Source organism: Pholcus phalangioides, unplaced genomic scaffold, assembly GCF_987345545.1.
Source record: "Pholcus phalangioides strain wild (caught in Gottingen) unplaced genomic scaffold, Ppha-v1.0 ptg000009l_1, whole genome shotgun sequence".
NCBI lineage: Eukaryota > Metazoa > Arthropoda > Arachnida > Araneae > Pholcidae > Pholcus > Pholcus phalangioides.
Window position 1 is genome coordinate 28,367,570 of NW_028301602.1, and position 17,868 is coordinate 28,385,437.

A 17,868-nucleotide genomic window follows, 5' to 3' on the forward strand; every position below is an offset into this window, starting at 1 on the left:
GGGGAAGGGCATAGTTATGGGACACCCTGTATATTAAACCACTCATGCAGTTTTCATATTCTTATATAATAATCTCTTCGTTAGGAACAAATCAATGTGCGCATGTGCTTCCGAGCAATTTTCTTCCATCAAGATTTTCCGGAATCCAGGAATCCTAGGGGAGTTGGTAATGATTGAAGCCGAACATCATTTCCTGTTTCCGCTTCCCACTTTCTGAATCTAATTACACGGGGTTTGGGAAGGGAACTCTTGTTCCGGTTTCTCACGCGACCCACTGTTGGAACGATTCATCGAGTTTTGCGAAGCAATACGATTCTCATCAGAAAGTGACTCATTTGTACAATTATTTGTAATCGGAATTGACTTTAAAAAGACAAATAATTTTTCAAACATTAATGCTTTATTCAATACTTTTCGAGTCATTCCATTCTTTTTTATATATACGTACTCATATCACATCATTCCAGTCATTATGGTTTTTTTTTTGTTAATCTATTCTACAACCGACATTTTGAAACATACGCACAACAACATAAATCGACATACTTCTTCGATACGACACTTTAATTTTGGAAAAAAAGAAACAACACGAAAAAATATATAATAATAATAACCCAATATAGATCAGTGTTAATAAAGTTAATGAAACATATTACTAAGAGTAAACAACACCATCACCTCACAAGATACATTCATGAGAAAATTGAAGAAAATTGTGGTGGGAGATTCAATTGCTTAATCCGAATGAACGCCAAATTGGAGATATTTTGGTAGCACCAGTGATGTTAATTTCGATTTCATCGCCATCCGATGGAATGGAACGCCAATTTCGGTTGACGCATTCTTCACACCAATACAGTGAAGTCTCGTTACAACGATACTCGATATAACGATAAATCCTTCTACAACGATATTTTTTCAAATCTTGTTTAGAATTGCCTTTAGCCGTCTAAATGTTAAACTCCTCCCGATACAACGATATTCTCTACTACGATTAATACCTCTATAACGATATTTTTAGAGAACCACTACAACGATATTTTTTTAATATTTCGCTTGAAATCACCTTGAATTTGGGGTTTCAACCTCTTCACTTGTAATCATTCTTCCAAGAACATCTAACAACATAGGCTATGTGCACAACATGGCCACCAGAGGCATTCATAAAGCTGTCGGTATTGCCACTTTATGTGTAAGATACAATAGTGTAATACGGAAACGTCTTTACGCGGGCAATGCATTTAAATTACCTTCATTGACCAATCCGCGGTGAGCAAATACTTTAAAGAACATTTTCTGATGTTACTAACAACGCAGATTTAGAAAAAATGTCAACAGCATAAATTCGGTGGTATTTGATGAAAACGTTGCCCGTTGATATAACGATAATACCTCTACAACGATATTTTTTCTTGGTCCGCAGAGTATCGTTATATCAAGGCTTCACTGTATTTTGCGGGATAGACAGAATCGTGACGCAAATGCATTTCCGTTAAATGCATTAAACACCTAACAGCTGTAAAATCCTTTATAGAATTAAGGTACAGAAAATGTGCTTGACGACTTACTGCAACCAGGATTTGGCGTCCACTCCTTTTATGGAGTAGTTCCCAAAGTGAGCTTATGTGTATGTAATATGTAATAATGCATATGTAATACCATATTAATGCATATGTAATACCATATTAATGCATATTTATAAGTTGAATGAATAAATTTCATTCCAAAATAAATAAATAAAAGGATGCCTTGATTCCCAGCTCTAGCCATCTACGATAATTTCTCTTTGTCAAACAAAATACTGTATTTCTATTGAATGCGGTCACTAAAATAATTTGTTACTGTTAAGACATATTCTAGAGGAGAATTTTCTTCAGTTAGTCAAAGGAGATTTGATTGAAGCACTGAATATTTTCAGTTATTGATCAGGTTCTCTATTCAGATGTTGCAGATGCACTGTTTTAAGTAAGTTGTGTGTGGTTCCTTTCAGAAACTTCAAAATTTTGACTGAATGAGGAAAATTATGGCCATTCTCTACGTTTTTCTCTCGAACGTCCCGACTTCGGTTATTGAGATAAATTCCACTCCATATAAATAATATAGTTTTTTTTAAACATTAATAAAAAAAACCAATGCTTTAAACCATGATAAACTGCTGGGAATTTTTTGAACGCAAATTATGGAGGAAATTTCCGAGATGCGTATGTATTTTTTCGAGAATTCCTATCATGTTTTTATTACCAGTTTAAACAAGAGTTAAATATACATCTGTTTCAAAATTTTATCATGACAACCCACCTTGAATCATCTTTATTTTTGTGAGAGTGTCATGCGTAAAGGACAACCATTTTGCTTAAATCTCTTGATAAATATGTCAGATCTACTAGCTGGATTTTCAAGATCTTGTTTGTCGAGGCCTACTTATGATTCGAAATTCCTCATGACGTATTTTATGATTTAATCTCTCGGATGCCTTGCGGTTTCAGATAAAAGTGGTGTAAATTGATATTAAACCCAATGGAACTGTATGGGTTGCAGAAGGAAAAAATATCCTTTCTCCCCAACCATTTTTTGTGCTCTGTTGTATTTCTGTGTTTAGGTTTAGGTTTAGATACACAAAACACATAAAACTCATCCTTCATCGATAGACTGTTCGAGTTATTTTTCCTGCATACCAATGGACAGCCATTTCGCAAATTGAAAAAAAACCCAACAAAACTGAGTATTTATATTTAGTTTTCGTTTTCGGTGACTTTACACCTTAATTCGTCATCCCTTAATTTTGCCTAAAAAATAGGGTTTGGAAGTACTCGAGCGTAGCTTACAAAAGATTATAAATCTTTAAAATTCTCGATGAATCACCCATGAATTAAAAATTATATTTTAATCATGATTAGCTTCTTTCATATTCACTGTATAACCATTTCCTCATTAAATCACAAAATTAATAATTGTGGGAAACAAAATCAGGAATTGAAACTGTTTATATAGTTCTTGAAATAGAGTTAATTCTAAGTCCCGCTAAGTATTCATTCACGGGATGGTAACTAGTGAATTATTCACAGAAACTATACCTCGGATGAATTTGTTTTTTATAAGTGATCAGTGATCCAAAATTCTAGCTAGGCTATATAAAGGAAAAATTAATTTAAGTAATTAACAAACGTTATAAGATCAGTCAATGGAAGATAAATCTCAAAGTCTTTGTTTATAAATTCATCAGACGTTATAAAATTTTATGGAAAATAGTTTTTTTAGCCTAATACTCTGTAACCTATAAGCTCCGTTTGTCCAATCAGGACGCATTCTCAATGTCTTTTAAAGCTATCAGTCAGTTTTTAGTCATAACTACGCCAAAACCTCTTTATAAATAGTACTGGAAATACATTAATCATTTGGCAAATATATATTATAGTAGGTATTTTCTTCATTATGAATATTTGAAATATGTAGGATAGTATTATACGTCAATTCCCGATGATACTACACATGAAATATCACTGATACATGAATATTAATTTTGAAGACCATCTAAATTGGTCATAACCATTTCTTAGTATCCAAAGTAAAACCACCCACAAACATATACTTTTTATCTATATCTAGTAAGTTTCCACAATAAACGTATTGAATGTTTGCACTGATTAATAATAATTCAAGATAATTGAATTTAATATATATAAAAAAAAAAACCGAAAATATACGTAATATACGAGTATATACACACACACCATGAAGGAAACACTGACACCGGGTATTTTTTCTGCTCCAGAAATTTACGATATAATAATATTATAGCCAAATTCGCACAAAGTACTTCTGATGCATCGGGAGAGTAGATATATATATATATATTTTTGGCAGTACACAGATCATTTACGAGGAAAAAAAATACCATCGCGAAAATCAAGCTCACATTGCTTACCAAGTACACAATGTTTTACAATCGGTTGAGGTTATTGTAATATCTTATATATACGTATGCATTTGTGTGTAATATATAATATATATAATATGTATATATATATATATATCATATTTCTTGAAATTGGTCGATTCGTGACGATTAGAGCTCCTCTCCGCCAGCTCCTCAAGCCGAGTAGACTTCCAAGGGTCCGAACAAATAAGCTCCAGGAACATCAGTTTCAGGACATCCGAGGAACTGGGCGTAAAGTTCCTGATAGCGTGGCAGCGTTATGCCACCGGCTTTCCTGTCAGCATCCTGGTAAACGACAGGGGAAACATTAGTGTATCGGAAGAAATATCAGAATGACTGATAAAGTCTGCATATAAAACATGAAACTGAAAAAATGTACCCGACACTAAGCATGCGCCATAATTTCCATAATAAGTAATCAACGAAATATACGTTATATGATCATGGCATCAAACAAGGCCAAAATATGTCGACGCTGTTTATCTTGAGTTCCAAAAAGCATTCGATCGGGTATAATATGGTAAGCTATTGAAGTGTTTGCATGAGATTGAGATTAGGGGGGGGGGGCATATCAGATTGGATAAAACCATGCTGGCAGGATTGGTCACAACTGGTTATCGTGAACGGACAATTTTTTGATAGGACAGGTGTCACGAGTGGAGTTCTTCAAGGAAGTGCCCGTAATCCCATACCCTCTTCGCATTTTATCGACAAACTCTGGGTATCTACGGGATCGCTAGCAAATTCACAGATGACGTTGAATTGGTGGTTATAGTTGACAATCGATGCTGTAGAGAGAGTTACTTCTGATCAACTTAAATAGGATTGCAGCATGAGCAAATGAATAGAGCATGACTTTCAGCGTTGGCAAGTGCATGGTCGCTGATTTCAGTTTGAACGAACAACTTGCGTTTCATTTACGGTTACAATGATAAAGCTGTTTCGCGAATGCATCTGGGCTCACCGATTTGAGAATTCTCATTGATGAGAGGCCTAGGTTTGGTGAACATTGTTCCACGGTTGTCAAGAAAGCAAATACAATGCTCGATTCTATTAAAAGAAAATAATTACGCTTTATGGCGTTCTTTCAGCTGATCCCATTTAAACTTGGCAAGTTCCTGTATCGGCTAATACAGTGTAGACCAATCATTCTTCATTGACATTATAGCGGCATTTTTTTTGTATATAAGGAACTCAATTTTTACACGTGCCAAAATGATTACCTATTCGAGATGAATAGGTAAAATTATACATTAATTAATTAACGGTAAATTATGCATTAATTAATTAATAATTAATTAATTAACGGTGAAATATGCAAAATTAATTAACGGTAAAATATGCATTAATTCATTAATGGTAAATTATCCATTAATTCACAAATTAATTAACGGTAAATTATACATTAATTCACTAATTAATTAACGGTAAATTATACATGAATCCATTAATATCAAATTATACATTAATTTCAATTATGTATAGCAGAACCTATATTTTATACATAATATAATCTGTGAACATTTTTAATTATCTATTACCAAATCTTCAGATGTCGGGAGAAAAAAATCCTACGTACTATGTACTATCTTAACAGATAGACCTATCTTACTTTTAATTAGTTCGTGAAAATGTGATTACTATATGCATGCATATTGTTGGTATTAATATAGATACGTACTGTCAGCAGTTTCTCATAGCAGGAATCAATATCCTTGATATCATCGAATGCAGTTCGAGATACGCAATCCATCCGGAATTCTTCAATGCCCATTATCCCATCACCTTTAGTACATAAATAAATAGAAACGCTTCAAAGTTTTGCACTAATGGATTATGAATACTATATTAATCAAATTAGAGGTGAGACGTATGTATACAGCGTGTCCCAGATATTCACCCTCGAAATGAGAGGGGTGTGTGTGACATACATTCCATACGTTATAGTATATAATCCGTCAGGGCAAACAATTTCTGAAATGGAACCGAAGGTCGTAAATGACTTTCATTTCCAGCGAATGTTAACATGTGGACTTAAAGCCACTGGCGCCAAGAAAGGGAAATAGGGAAAGGTCCGGAAGCAACACCCTGGGAGGAAAGGGGAAAAATATCCCCAACTCATCTATTAGAGGCGGGGAAAAAAGATAAGATATTTTTTCTAGGGATGGGAATCGATAAAAACTTTTTGAACTGGTTTAATCAAAAAAAAATTATTAGTTTAATCGACTGGTTAATCGAGTTTTAATAGAATATTTTCATATGCTCACCATTTGTAACAAACGTCTTGGTGAATTTAGGATGTTATAAAAATATATTTTCTTCATTTCAAACGCACTCATTCACTAGATTTTAATTGAACTGATAGAATTGATTAACTCAACTAAAAATTTTAACTGTGGTTAACAACTAATCGATTAACTGACCCGATTAATCGATAAATCGGACCAGCCCTAATCTTTTTGCCTCCGTAATTGTTAGTGACAGGAAGGAAGAAATTTCCCTTGTGTTTCTCTCATGATGCTCTTTGCCCAAGGTTGTCATATTTTGGTGACTTCTGAAGCGGGGAAATGTATGTGTTCAAATGAGTAAGTTTGGCCCTGGGCTCCGTTGGAAAAATTGCTTGTCTTGAAGTGTGTTATTCTGCGATTCAATTATAGCATCCATCTCATTTTGGCGGTAGAATTCTGGAACACCCTGCAATATAGGGTTCATTTACTTATCGAATTTTGTTGGGACGAAGCCTATACATGAAAACACACGGATCAATATTGATATAACGTATAGGTGTTACTTTACATTTTAACATTATGAACAGAAGTTATTGTTTGAGGGAGTAGACACTAAATTAAAGTCAGCAGATGCAAAAATAGGTTTCAGTTTTCGGGAAAAGGCTATGCTCCGTATAGAGAGAGATAGGTAGGTTCCGAAGAGAATATAAGAAGCCTATTAAGATGATCATGGAGAGGACGCGGTAACCTATGTCGATAACATACTGGTCTAAAGTACCAATGGATGTTTAGAGGTGTCGCGAGTTCATTGTCCATCCGTCCTTGTCAGAAACTTTCTTGACGCAGAGTCACAACAGAAAAATATTACTATCGCAGGGATTCCCACACCGAAGGGTTAGCGCACCAACCACTCGATGAGTGTAAAAAAAAAAGGCAAAATGTCGAACACCACCGTTCAGAATCGGCATTGAAGTTAAGAAGTTAAATGCCGATTCCTTTTTACCCTTTTTTACATTCATCGAGATGTCGGTTCAGAATCGGCAGTAAATTGTATAGCCTATAGGTCTCGGTCTAATTAGCCCTCGTTTGCTGTGAATGACCGTGGTGTGACAAAAAATGATCAAATCATCATGGAGAGTTATTGAAAGCAAAGTTAATCGAGAGATGTCTATATGAGTAGACCATAGGGAAAACAAAATAACCAATCATATCGCAGTATAAGGACGAGTTTAAAACTCTTCTCACCATTGAGATCCGTAGACTGGAATTTGCAGTTGATGGCATGTTTCAGCGATTGTGGAAACTGTTCAAAATCCTTTCCCACGCACACGTTCTGCACACCCTGCTTAAACTCTGCTACTGTGACTTGACCATCCTATTTCACAGGAGAGAGAGAGAGAGAAAATCCATGATATATTATGGCTTATCGATGAATACTGATGAACGAATAAATTTAAATCAAGACAAACTATTCGATAAAATACAAATACAAAGGCCACAACAGACAAAATGTCCAACGAAGTGGTTGAGAAAAGATGCCCATAAAAAAAATGGATGTCGAATACATCTAAACTACAAGTATATCAAAAAATGCAGCAACTCAATAAGAGCAATAATAAACCAATAATTATAATTGAATGTAAATACACTGCAAATAAGAAATCATGGTTGTCTCATCTAGTTATTTACAGATTCCCGATTTGTCCCAATATCTTTATCGTATTTCTTTTTTAAATGTGTCAATCGTGTTCACGACCCCTGGAGGTAAGCTATTCCATCTATTCACTTACTTATTAGGGAAAAAGTCCCTGTGACACCGCAATCTAGAACTATCCCTTACCAGTCAATATTGGCGTATATATTATACAATATTTTTTTCCCTTTGTTGGAGCAGTTGATTAACGATGTATTAATAAATTCATGATATATATTTTTCTCGTTGAAAATTTTAAACACTTCAATCATATCCCCCCCCCCCCTCTCCGACATCTGCGCTCTTCCAACGTAAAAATTTTCAAGAAATCAAGGTGCTCTTCATAGCTTAAAGCCCCGTGTGCCATCAAAAGCACGCGTGGCTCTTCTCTGCGTCCCCGCGACAAAGTCAATGCCCGTCTGCAAGTATGGTTTCCAAAACCTTACGGCATACTCCTGTCCAGAACGAACTAAGCATCGGAAAAGTGAGAGAATCACTTTAGAAGAACGCAAAGACACATTTTTAAGAATGAAACTGAGCATGATATTCATTATTTTGGCTACAGCCGAACAGTGTTCAGAAAACCTAAGCCGCTCGTCAATAAGAATACCCAGATCGGTGATCCTAGTTGCATCCGGAATAATAACACCATTCAACTCGTAAGTGAAACGTAAGTTGTTCGAACCAAAATGAGCGACCAAGCACTTGTCAACGCTAAAGGTCATTTTCCAATCGTTAGTCCATCCTGCAATCACATTGCTGAAATTAGTTCATATAATATTATCATATTACTGAATATTGCAAATGATTCGGATATTCGTTTCAATTCGCTCGCATAATTCGTTTGAATAGTCCAAGACTGGCTGATGAAGGTAAATATTGTTCTTGCCCGAATTCCCACACAGCAACATACACATTGAAAGCATGTTTAGTACACAACTCTCCAAACTAAAAAGACTACATTTCGGCTGCCATCCTCTGTTCTTCATGTATGGCATATTTCAGGCATCTTCAAACCGTTGTTCGCGAGCACCACGATGCTCCCTGAAGTACTCGGAGTGCTCGATGCTCGTATCTGATTTTGTGCTCGCGAGCACTTGATCAATGTTCAAGATGTACACATTGTACGAATTTGCATTCAAGGATTGAATTCATACCGATTTCCATGAATTCGTATGTCAAATTTGCAGCAAGGGTGCTTTTATTTTGATGTACGGGTACAGGCAGTGCTCGCAACTGGAAAAAGGTTGAACCTCTGCCATACTTGAACCACTCGAAAATTTTCCGCATCGTCGAATTTTCCACTATCTTGACAAGGTATTGATATGATGTACCTCAACAAAAAAAAGGAGAGTTCACAAGAAAAGAGAATCAATCCCTCCACTTGGAACATAGATAAGAATTCTTTTTGATAGGAAAAGAGGAACAGGGTTATTTGCTTGACTTGCGTTACACGTTATCTCGAAGGAAGATTACATTTTGCTTGTGTCTAGTTATTGAAGGTATGTCAGGAGAATTGACTTCCAAGGGTCCCGAATCACTTGATATATTTCCCTCCTTTACCATTCGATTCCCTTCCTTGAGGTATATCTATATGTTGTTTGGTTACATTTACGGTGTACGTACATTTGTACTTTTTGAATATACTGTACGGGCAAAGGGAAAACTACTCACTTTATTGAAGTCAGCGAGGCTAGCCATCTCGTTCCATAGATCGGCCATGATTTTTTTATTCTTTTCATGTCGCTCCTTGGTGTATTCGCCCTTTCCTTCATAAATCGTATATTTCTAATAGAAAACAAAACGATTTAAAATACGTTGTGATATTAAAAATAATACAGTAGAACCTCTCGACAACGGACACCCATGTGACCAAAAAAAAACCAAAAAAAAAAAAAACCGTGGAGTGTCCGTTAATGGGGAGGTAGGATATACAGTGGAACCTTGTTTACACGACTTTCACATTTTGTACGACGTTAGGCTTCGGTCGCAATTGGTTCCTATACGTTTTAAGGTTAAAAATGTATATGTAACTGTGAGAGTGATACACCGGTGGTTATGCATAATCACCAATCGTCTCGATAAAGAAAGTTTGGTTAAATTTCTCTACATTCATCACTTTTACCGGTGATTATAGTCGTAATTCTCAAATAAAGTTGGAAAGTCTGATAAATATGGAAAAATGTATAACCTTTCTTCTCTTCATTAAACCAACTCATTATTTTTACTCCTACATGATACGTGCATCACACATATTTTGCAAGGAAAATCAAATTAAATTAGAATAGGTGTGAAGAAGATGAAAAAATTCATTATCAGTCTTTTAATGTTGGCTTTCTTCACACATTTATCAACAAACAAAACCAACATTACGATTCGAATTCCCCATCTTGGACAGAAGTTACGTTCATCTAATTAAGCAATTAATTGACGGTTTATCATATTTACCAACACAAGCTTGAGGTTAAACGTAATCTTAGGGTGAATATGATAAATTCCCGGTTTATGACCAAAAATCAATGAATTATAGTTTGCCTGATTTTACTGTTCACTATCGAAAGTGTCCGTTAACGGGGAGTGAAATACATTAACGAATAAATATGCCACGGAGCTAGGGACCAGAAAAGTGTCCGTAGATGGGGAATGCCCGTTAGGGGAGATTCCACTCTGCATAAAAATAATAAAAAAAATTTTTTCCTTAGAAATATAGCAACATATTTTAAGCACAACTCCCTTTCGATACGAATTGCATTTGCAATTATAAGGGGCCGTTCAAGTATTACGTAAGCAAATTTTCAGCCTTTTTAGACCCCCTCCCCCCCCCTTGTCAGCAAAATTTCGTCATCAGCTGTGCCCCCTGAATCCTAACTCGTATTTTCATAAGGGGTGGTTGATAACGTAAGCATTATCCAAACCCCCCCTCCCCCCTTGTCATCAAAAGTCAGCAAATCGGAACAACCCCCCCCATCGATGATGACGTAATACTTGAACGGCCCCTAAGGGGATATGGATATAGGCCCCCCTTCCCGGATGGAGGATTGGTTTTATATGCATTTTTATTTACGTTGCAAAAGAAGAAAATAAAATATTTTTAAAAATTAAAATTTTCAATTTTGGAAGGGCGTGGTTCCCCCCCCCCCCCCTCATGGTTACTTGCGAACCCCCAAGGGGTCGCGTTAAATGTTATGAAACTACTGTTCTAAAGGAATATCATTCCTTTCAAATGAATATTCAGATGTTTTCCAACGTATTTATTCATTATACATGCATAAGCAGTTACTTTGTAAGGCAATAATCATAGATATTAAAAATCTCAAACTGATAAATAAATATCAGGACCTACCAGAGATAAGCATTGGAAATCCAACATGTCAAGATAACCGTTATTATCCGTATCTATGGGAGGAAAAAATAATGTCATTTTTCGGTTTAGGGAAATTAATAACTAGAACTGCGTTGCGGTAATACATGCCAATTAGTCATGACATGCTTATAAATATGTATATGGTATTTATGTATGAATATTCATGCGATTGTTGTATATTCAAATTTATTAATGCCGTACTCACCATACATATGCTTCACGACGAAAAGAACTCTGTTATCCCATTTGAAAGCTTCCATATTTCGGTATTATATCTAGATGATAGAATAGGTGTAAATTCATCACGTGGTATAATAAACATTTTATATATTACATATTATAAGGGCTGGAAAAAATAAATTCACGTATTTTTATGAATCAATATGTATGAGGTTTATGAGGTTTATTACTCACTCTCAAAATGCGTATATTCATGAATCGGATGAGTTCTGAAAACTGTTCTGCACCCACGAAAATGCAAATATTCACTGAATATAATTTTGAATGTACAGTCAATGAATTCATAACGTGCACTTCATTTACTAATGAATATCACATATTTCTTGAATTACTGAATGTTTCGGTACTTTTGATTATTTCTGAATGAAGTGAATTCAACGGTTCCTTTTAAAATTCTTGTGAAATATGGGTAATTATCCGTAAAAAAAATGCAATTTTACTCTATTTTACTTACGATAGTTATTAGTAAAACGTGAGCCTATTAGGTTGGAATTACATTATAAAAGTTTGATAAAGGGTTCTTTTATAAAACTTGAAAAATGCCACCAATAACCGCATTGGTTACATTGGAGCGAATGTAATTGATACGATTATTGGTTGTTTTTCCTGTTTTATAAAAGGACTTTTATCGAACTTTTATAGTGTAATCCCAGCCTACACCGAAAAATATTTACGCAAAGTATCAATTGAACTTGATTTCGCTGTGAGATATCGGTGATTAAAATGCTGAGTTTTGTCACTTCTTTACTTGCTAAAATAACTGATTCTCAAAGAATTTCAAGGGGCGCGATAACCCATGTCGATAAGATACTCGCTTGAAGTACCAAGGGATCTTTAAAGGTGTCGCGAGTTCGATACCCGGTTCGCCCTTGTCGGAAAATTTCCTGACACAGGAGTACAACAGAAACGTCGAAAATATGACCACAAAAAAAATAGCTACACCAAGGAGTCCCACATCGAGAGGTTAGCGTACCAACCTCTCGGTGAATATAAAAAGAAAGGCTGCCCTTCGGAATCAACAATAAATTGTAGGTCCAGGTCTAATTAGCCCTCGTGAGCAGAAAATGACCGGGGTGATCAATGATCAAGAATTTCAGGACTTTGAAAAGTAGAAAAATTCAATGGTTTAAATCACATATATTTCAGTGAATATCCATTCATTTGTTGCGTAATAAATTTCTTTCTGTATAATACAGAAAATACAAATTTTAACATGTGGAAAATTTTGATTGAAGGCCATATAGAAGTTTTATAGTTTAATATTTTTTGTATTTCCCCTTAGTAATTATTTTTTTGTAAGTTGAACCATTTGAGAGAAATTCTCTTATTTTTTGCTGATAATTTTCTTCACATTCTATTGCAGTTTTAAAATGAACTGCAGATTTTGTCAATTTTGGTAAAAAAAAAAGTTAATTGTAAGCATGTCTGCATTTGTATAAATGATATGAATTAATACAATGTACTTGAAGAATCAACAGAATTTATAAAATGAACTACGGATGTATTTTAAAGGTATTCATTCAATTATGATAATGAGAGAAACATTTGTTTTATATTTTCTCAAAAAATCATAAGAATATATCTTATAGAGAGAGCAATTCACATCTTTTACTCTAAATACAATTACAATATAAATAAATACAAATACAAAAAACATAACACACAACACAACACAGTAAAGCTTAATGCAATAGTTTGATCTCCCAATTAAAAAATAGGCATAAAGAAGAATGCAGCAACACACCAATGATATTTTTGCCTCTTATTCAGTTTTTCAATTTTTGAGGACTTTAGTTCATTATATACAGTCAAACCTCGTTAATGAGTCACTCTTGGGAAAGTAAAAATATGACTTAGTAAGCGGAGTGACGCGTTAAACGGAGTAAGCCATAGCTGTGCCAATTCCTACCCGAGGATAATTGAGACTTCCGAAAAGTGACCCGGTAAGCGGAGTGACGTGTTAACCGGGTGACGCACTAACGAGGTTTGACTGTACTAGTATATTTTTTACTGCATCAACCAAAGACATTTTCAAATTGTTAGTGCTGACGAGCCACTCTCGATAGACCATATCAAACTAGGAATTTCAAATCTTTTTCAAGTCGTCACGTGATCTTTTGCCCAAAAAATGAGAATAGGAATATCCACAGTTTGAAGTATGACGGACTAAATTTTGGAAAGCTGATGCTGGTCATCTGCAGACATCAGGTACATTGTGTACAGATCAGGCACATTGAATTGAATCTGCTCCCATGTTACGTGGCAGCATTCTCTGGACGATATTACACAATTTTTATAGCAAATGATTTCGCAATTGTTGACACAACGGGAATTAGCACACTCTTCGTAGATGATTCTAGTAGATTCCGAACGGAGATAAAAGCACAGAAGACGCTCAATAACCTCTACAAAATTAGGGTCCTAGAAGAGGACTGATGTAGACGTTTTTTCTTACTCGTAAAAGTTCGATAGGGTTTCCTTATCACAATTCGACACACATAATGCATTTGGCTATCAACTCAGCAACGGGAAAGCATTACTGTACTAAGCCTTTTTTCCATACATCTGTAAATGTAATAAATTGTATTCTGATGTAAGCAGCGGGATGGTTAATGTCTGCAGCGGCGTTTTAGTAACCAACGTGAAAAATAATTTCAAACAAAGCACTGTAGAAAAAAAACTAATTCAACGACTTTTCCCCCGCTTAATCGAATATTATGCTTCATACGCCAACTGTTAATACACATCGACCACAATACGCATAATGTTTTTATTGAATAAAACATTTGGATTCTATGGAATATATGTTACTATAAGTTAAGATAAAAAAAAGAAAACTTTAAGACTAAGTAGCCTACTGGCCTCCAAGTATTAAAGTTCTCTTCAATACGTACATTTATTTACTTTCCCTGTTGATCCAATAAAGGGTGCTAACTTTAGTAACGAAAAGTAAAAAATCTTAGGTATTGTGATCATTGTAATTAAATGCAATTTCCATTTCATCTTTATCAATATTCATCCTTCATCTTTATCAATATTCATCCTTCATCTTTATCAATATTCATCCTTCATCTTTATCAATATTCATCCTTCATCTTTATCAATATTCATCCTTCATCTTTATCAATATTCATCCTTCATCTTTATCAATATTCATCCTTCATCTTTATCAATATTCATCCTTCATCTTTATCAATATTCATCCTTCATCTTTATCAATATTCATCCTTCATCTTTATCAATATTCATCCTTCATCTTTATCAATATTCATCCTTCATCTTTATCAATATTCATCCTTCATCTTTATCAATATTCATCCTTCATCTTTATCAATATTCATCCTTCATCTTTATCAATATTCATCCTTCATCTTTATCAATATTCATCCTTCATCAGTTTTCAATGTACAAACTATACTAACGCTTTAAAATGGCGATTAAACTGTTCCCCGCATAATCCGATATTGTGTGCTGGAATCGATATTTCCGTTTAAGCGGGACCGACTTTATCACGAATCAAATATTCATTAGCCGAAAAAATCGTGAAACGAGGTGCTGGTTATATAACCGAGGTATCACCAAGTATATGGAGTTCAAACATTTTATGAACTGCCGTATTCCGAACTCATATAGGCACTATCGCATCACACGCACTTTTATTACTGTTGAACTTCACTAATGTCGAAGCTGTAAATGGCGCTTAGCAAAGTTCCAAGAAAAGCAACAGGTGCTTTAAAGACGATTCCCAGGGTCTAGGAACATAGAATTGTTCGTAAAGTGGCTCAAAGAGCGAGGGAGAGAAAGAAAGAACACAGAACATTAGCTTCGAAGCATCTGAAGCACAAGAAGAAGCTTTTTCTAATTTTCTTTTCTTGTTGTTTTTCGTCCATTCTTACTTATTTGAGCCAGCAAGAGCGAAGAAGCTAGAAGAGGAGGCGGAATGAGCTTAAAGATGCGAAGGAATTGAATGGGAGGCGAGACAAAGCTCTTCTCAGCTATTCTCGAAAGATAAGATTTCCGAAATGGAGTTTACACTCGAAATAAGACGAAAAAGAATCGAGGTGGCTGCTGCTTGCGCCTTTTTTCTCGAGCTGATGTCGCAAACGCCTTTAAACTCATTCGTTTCGTATTTTTTTTTCCAGTTCAATCTTTTTTCTTTTTTTTTCGGGTTTACCTGATCAGAATTAAAGAAGAATGCCTTTTCGATGTATCTGTGTTTGCTACTATAGTGAAAAACCCTCATTGTAACGCGCTGTCGCAATTACAGAAATAGACTTGATGTGTGAAGACTTCGAAACTTTCGAATGAATGCGCCTACGAACACGGTACATTATTGTAGATTTAGAGGCTGCACGATGACTGTACGGTCCACCGCACTTAAAGCATGCACCTGCGCAATTTATTAATTACTATTATTTTTTGGTGATATATGCTTTTATATTGGATTGCTTTATTTTGGTTGTATTTGACATTCATATATTTTGCAGGCATAATTTTTTCACCCAGCACGTTAGGCAATTTGAATGTTGTAGCCTTAGTATTTGTGTAAAAAAAAGGAGAAAAATTCCGCAGTTTTGGTATTTTGAGCTTGACAGACATTAAATATTCATGGGGAATTTATTTAACGTATCACATTTGTCTTTGTAAGATGAGCTACAAAAAAAATAAAAATAAAATACAATACTAATAAATGAAAGCGAAAAAAAAGAAATAAAAGAAATAAAATTAAAAAAGAAAATGAATTAAATGAGAAATATAGGAATAAATAAAATAAAATAATTAAATTAGACACGAAAATAAATTAAGTTAAAAAAATCAAATAAATAAAATCATTAGAATTATTACATACAAAAATTAAAAACAAAATCAGAATAGGGGCCGTTCAAGTATTACGTCATCGTCGATGGGAGTCGAGGGGGTTTCCGATTTGCTGACAAGGGGGGGGGGAAGGGAGGGTTTGGATAATGCTTACGTCATCAACCACCCTTTATGAAAATATGAGTTAGGATTCAGAGGGGCAGAGCTGATGACGAAATTTTGCTGACAAGGGAGGGGGGTCAAAAATGGCTAAACATTTGCTTACGTAATACTTGAACGGCCCCATAGTACATAATTTCAAATTGGTCGATTATTTTTGAAGAAAATCGGGAACAGTAATGTATTTGAAATGAATACAGAGTTCACTAACACAAAATGAAAGAAACTGGGTGTATAACGAATCCATTAATACTGCATATGTAGGTTCATATTTCTATGTGTATGCAGTACTTCTTTAATGAAACCTTTCCATCTCTGCGTCTTATTTACATTCAGCCTGACTTTAAATTGAACTGAGCTCTTTCCAAATGAGACATCAGGGACCACTTTCTCATGATTAGGGTACAAGAATGTTTGGTTAGTCAGCGAATACGCAGGGTGTCCACTTTTATCGTTGTCCAATAGTTGATTCCTTAACCGTTGGTCTTAGAAAAGGGAATTGCAACGCATGTTTCGAATGACATCATCCTATATAGAAGCCGTTTACGTGAAAAAAAAGAAACATTTTTTTTCAAAAGTTACGAACCTTAAATTTCGGTCCTTGGATCTTATAAGTCGTACTTGGTAAGGAAATCTTCATGCTATTAAACAAGAAAAATCAGCTTTTTCTACGACCAAAGCTAGTGGATTTTGAGATAATCAGTGTAAGATAATTGGTCTTGAATATTAATATATATACTGTCACGCGAGAATCGCTTTTGGCAATACAGCGTTGGTTAGAACAAGACTCGTGAAACGGTTATTACAATTGTTATTAACACTAGAAAGACCAAGCCGGTCACCTTCACAGTTTCCGATCTTAATGGATTCGATATCTGATTCCGGATCATAATGGTAAAATATATTGTACAGCACAATTACGTGCAATACTATTGTAATAATAATTATTTCAGTTTTAAATTAGTGTAGTACGTGTGCAGAGGCAAATGTGATTAATCAAATTAAGCCGATCATATGCGCTTCTAATAAGGAGCCTTACATGGGAAATACGGTATTTATAAAAGAAAAGAAAACTGGCTATATTTCCAATGCAAACTTTTAGACAATACAGTATTTATTTAGGCTACGCTTAGTATCAGGTGCATCACTCATTCATATAAGCGCAGTTTTAACACCGTTTTTGTCTTGAACGGCTTTTGTCGAATAATCGGCGCGCTCTCTCTGTTCTCGGATAAACTGGCTCAAAACTACTTTGAAGTTAATTATACATAATCCTCGTTTCTAAAGGATAACTGAAACTCGAAATTGTCGAGTTTCTCGCGTTAATGGGGAAAATCTCTTGGACCGATAGACTTAATGTCATTCGGCGCGAACACATTAACCCTGACATTATTATCGGAGACAGTAACTTATTAATCCTGTTTTCTTT

The 17,868-nt window shown here is 35.0% G+C and overlaps 1 protein-coding gene across 1 annotated transcript in view; it reads right to left on the reverse strand.

Annotated features, from left to right (window-relative positions):
* Positions 1-381: 381 nt before the first annotated feature.
* LOC149082646 (sarcoplasmic calcium-binding protein 1-like) overlaps positions 382-17,868 on the reverse strand; it is a 53,915-nt gene continuing 36,428 nt past the window's right edge. Inside the window, exons 2-7 of the mRNA XM_089235920.1 lie at positions 11,428-11,497; positions 11,202-11,254; positions 9,533-9,646; positions 7,411-7,540; positions 5,619-5,722; positions 382-4,222 (exon numbers count right to left, since the gene is read on the reverse strand). Of these exons, the coding sequence (XP_089092046.1) occupies positions 4,091-4,222; positions 5,619-5,722; positions 7,411-7,540; positions 9,533-9,646; positions 11,202-11,254; positions 11,428-11,482 (588 nt within the window). The 5' untranslated portion in view covers positions 11,483-11,497 and the 3' untranslated portion in view covers positions 382-4,090. The remainder of the gene's footprint in view (positions 4,223-5,618; positions 5,723-7,410; positions 7,541-9,532; positions 9,647-11,201; positions 11,255-11,427; positions 11,498-17,868) is intronic.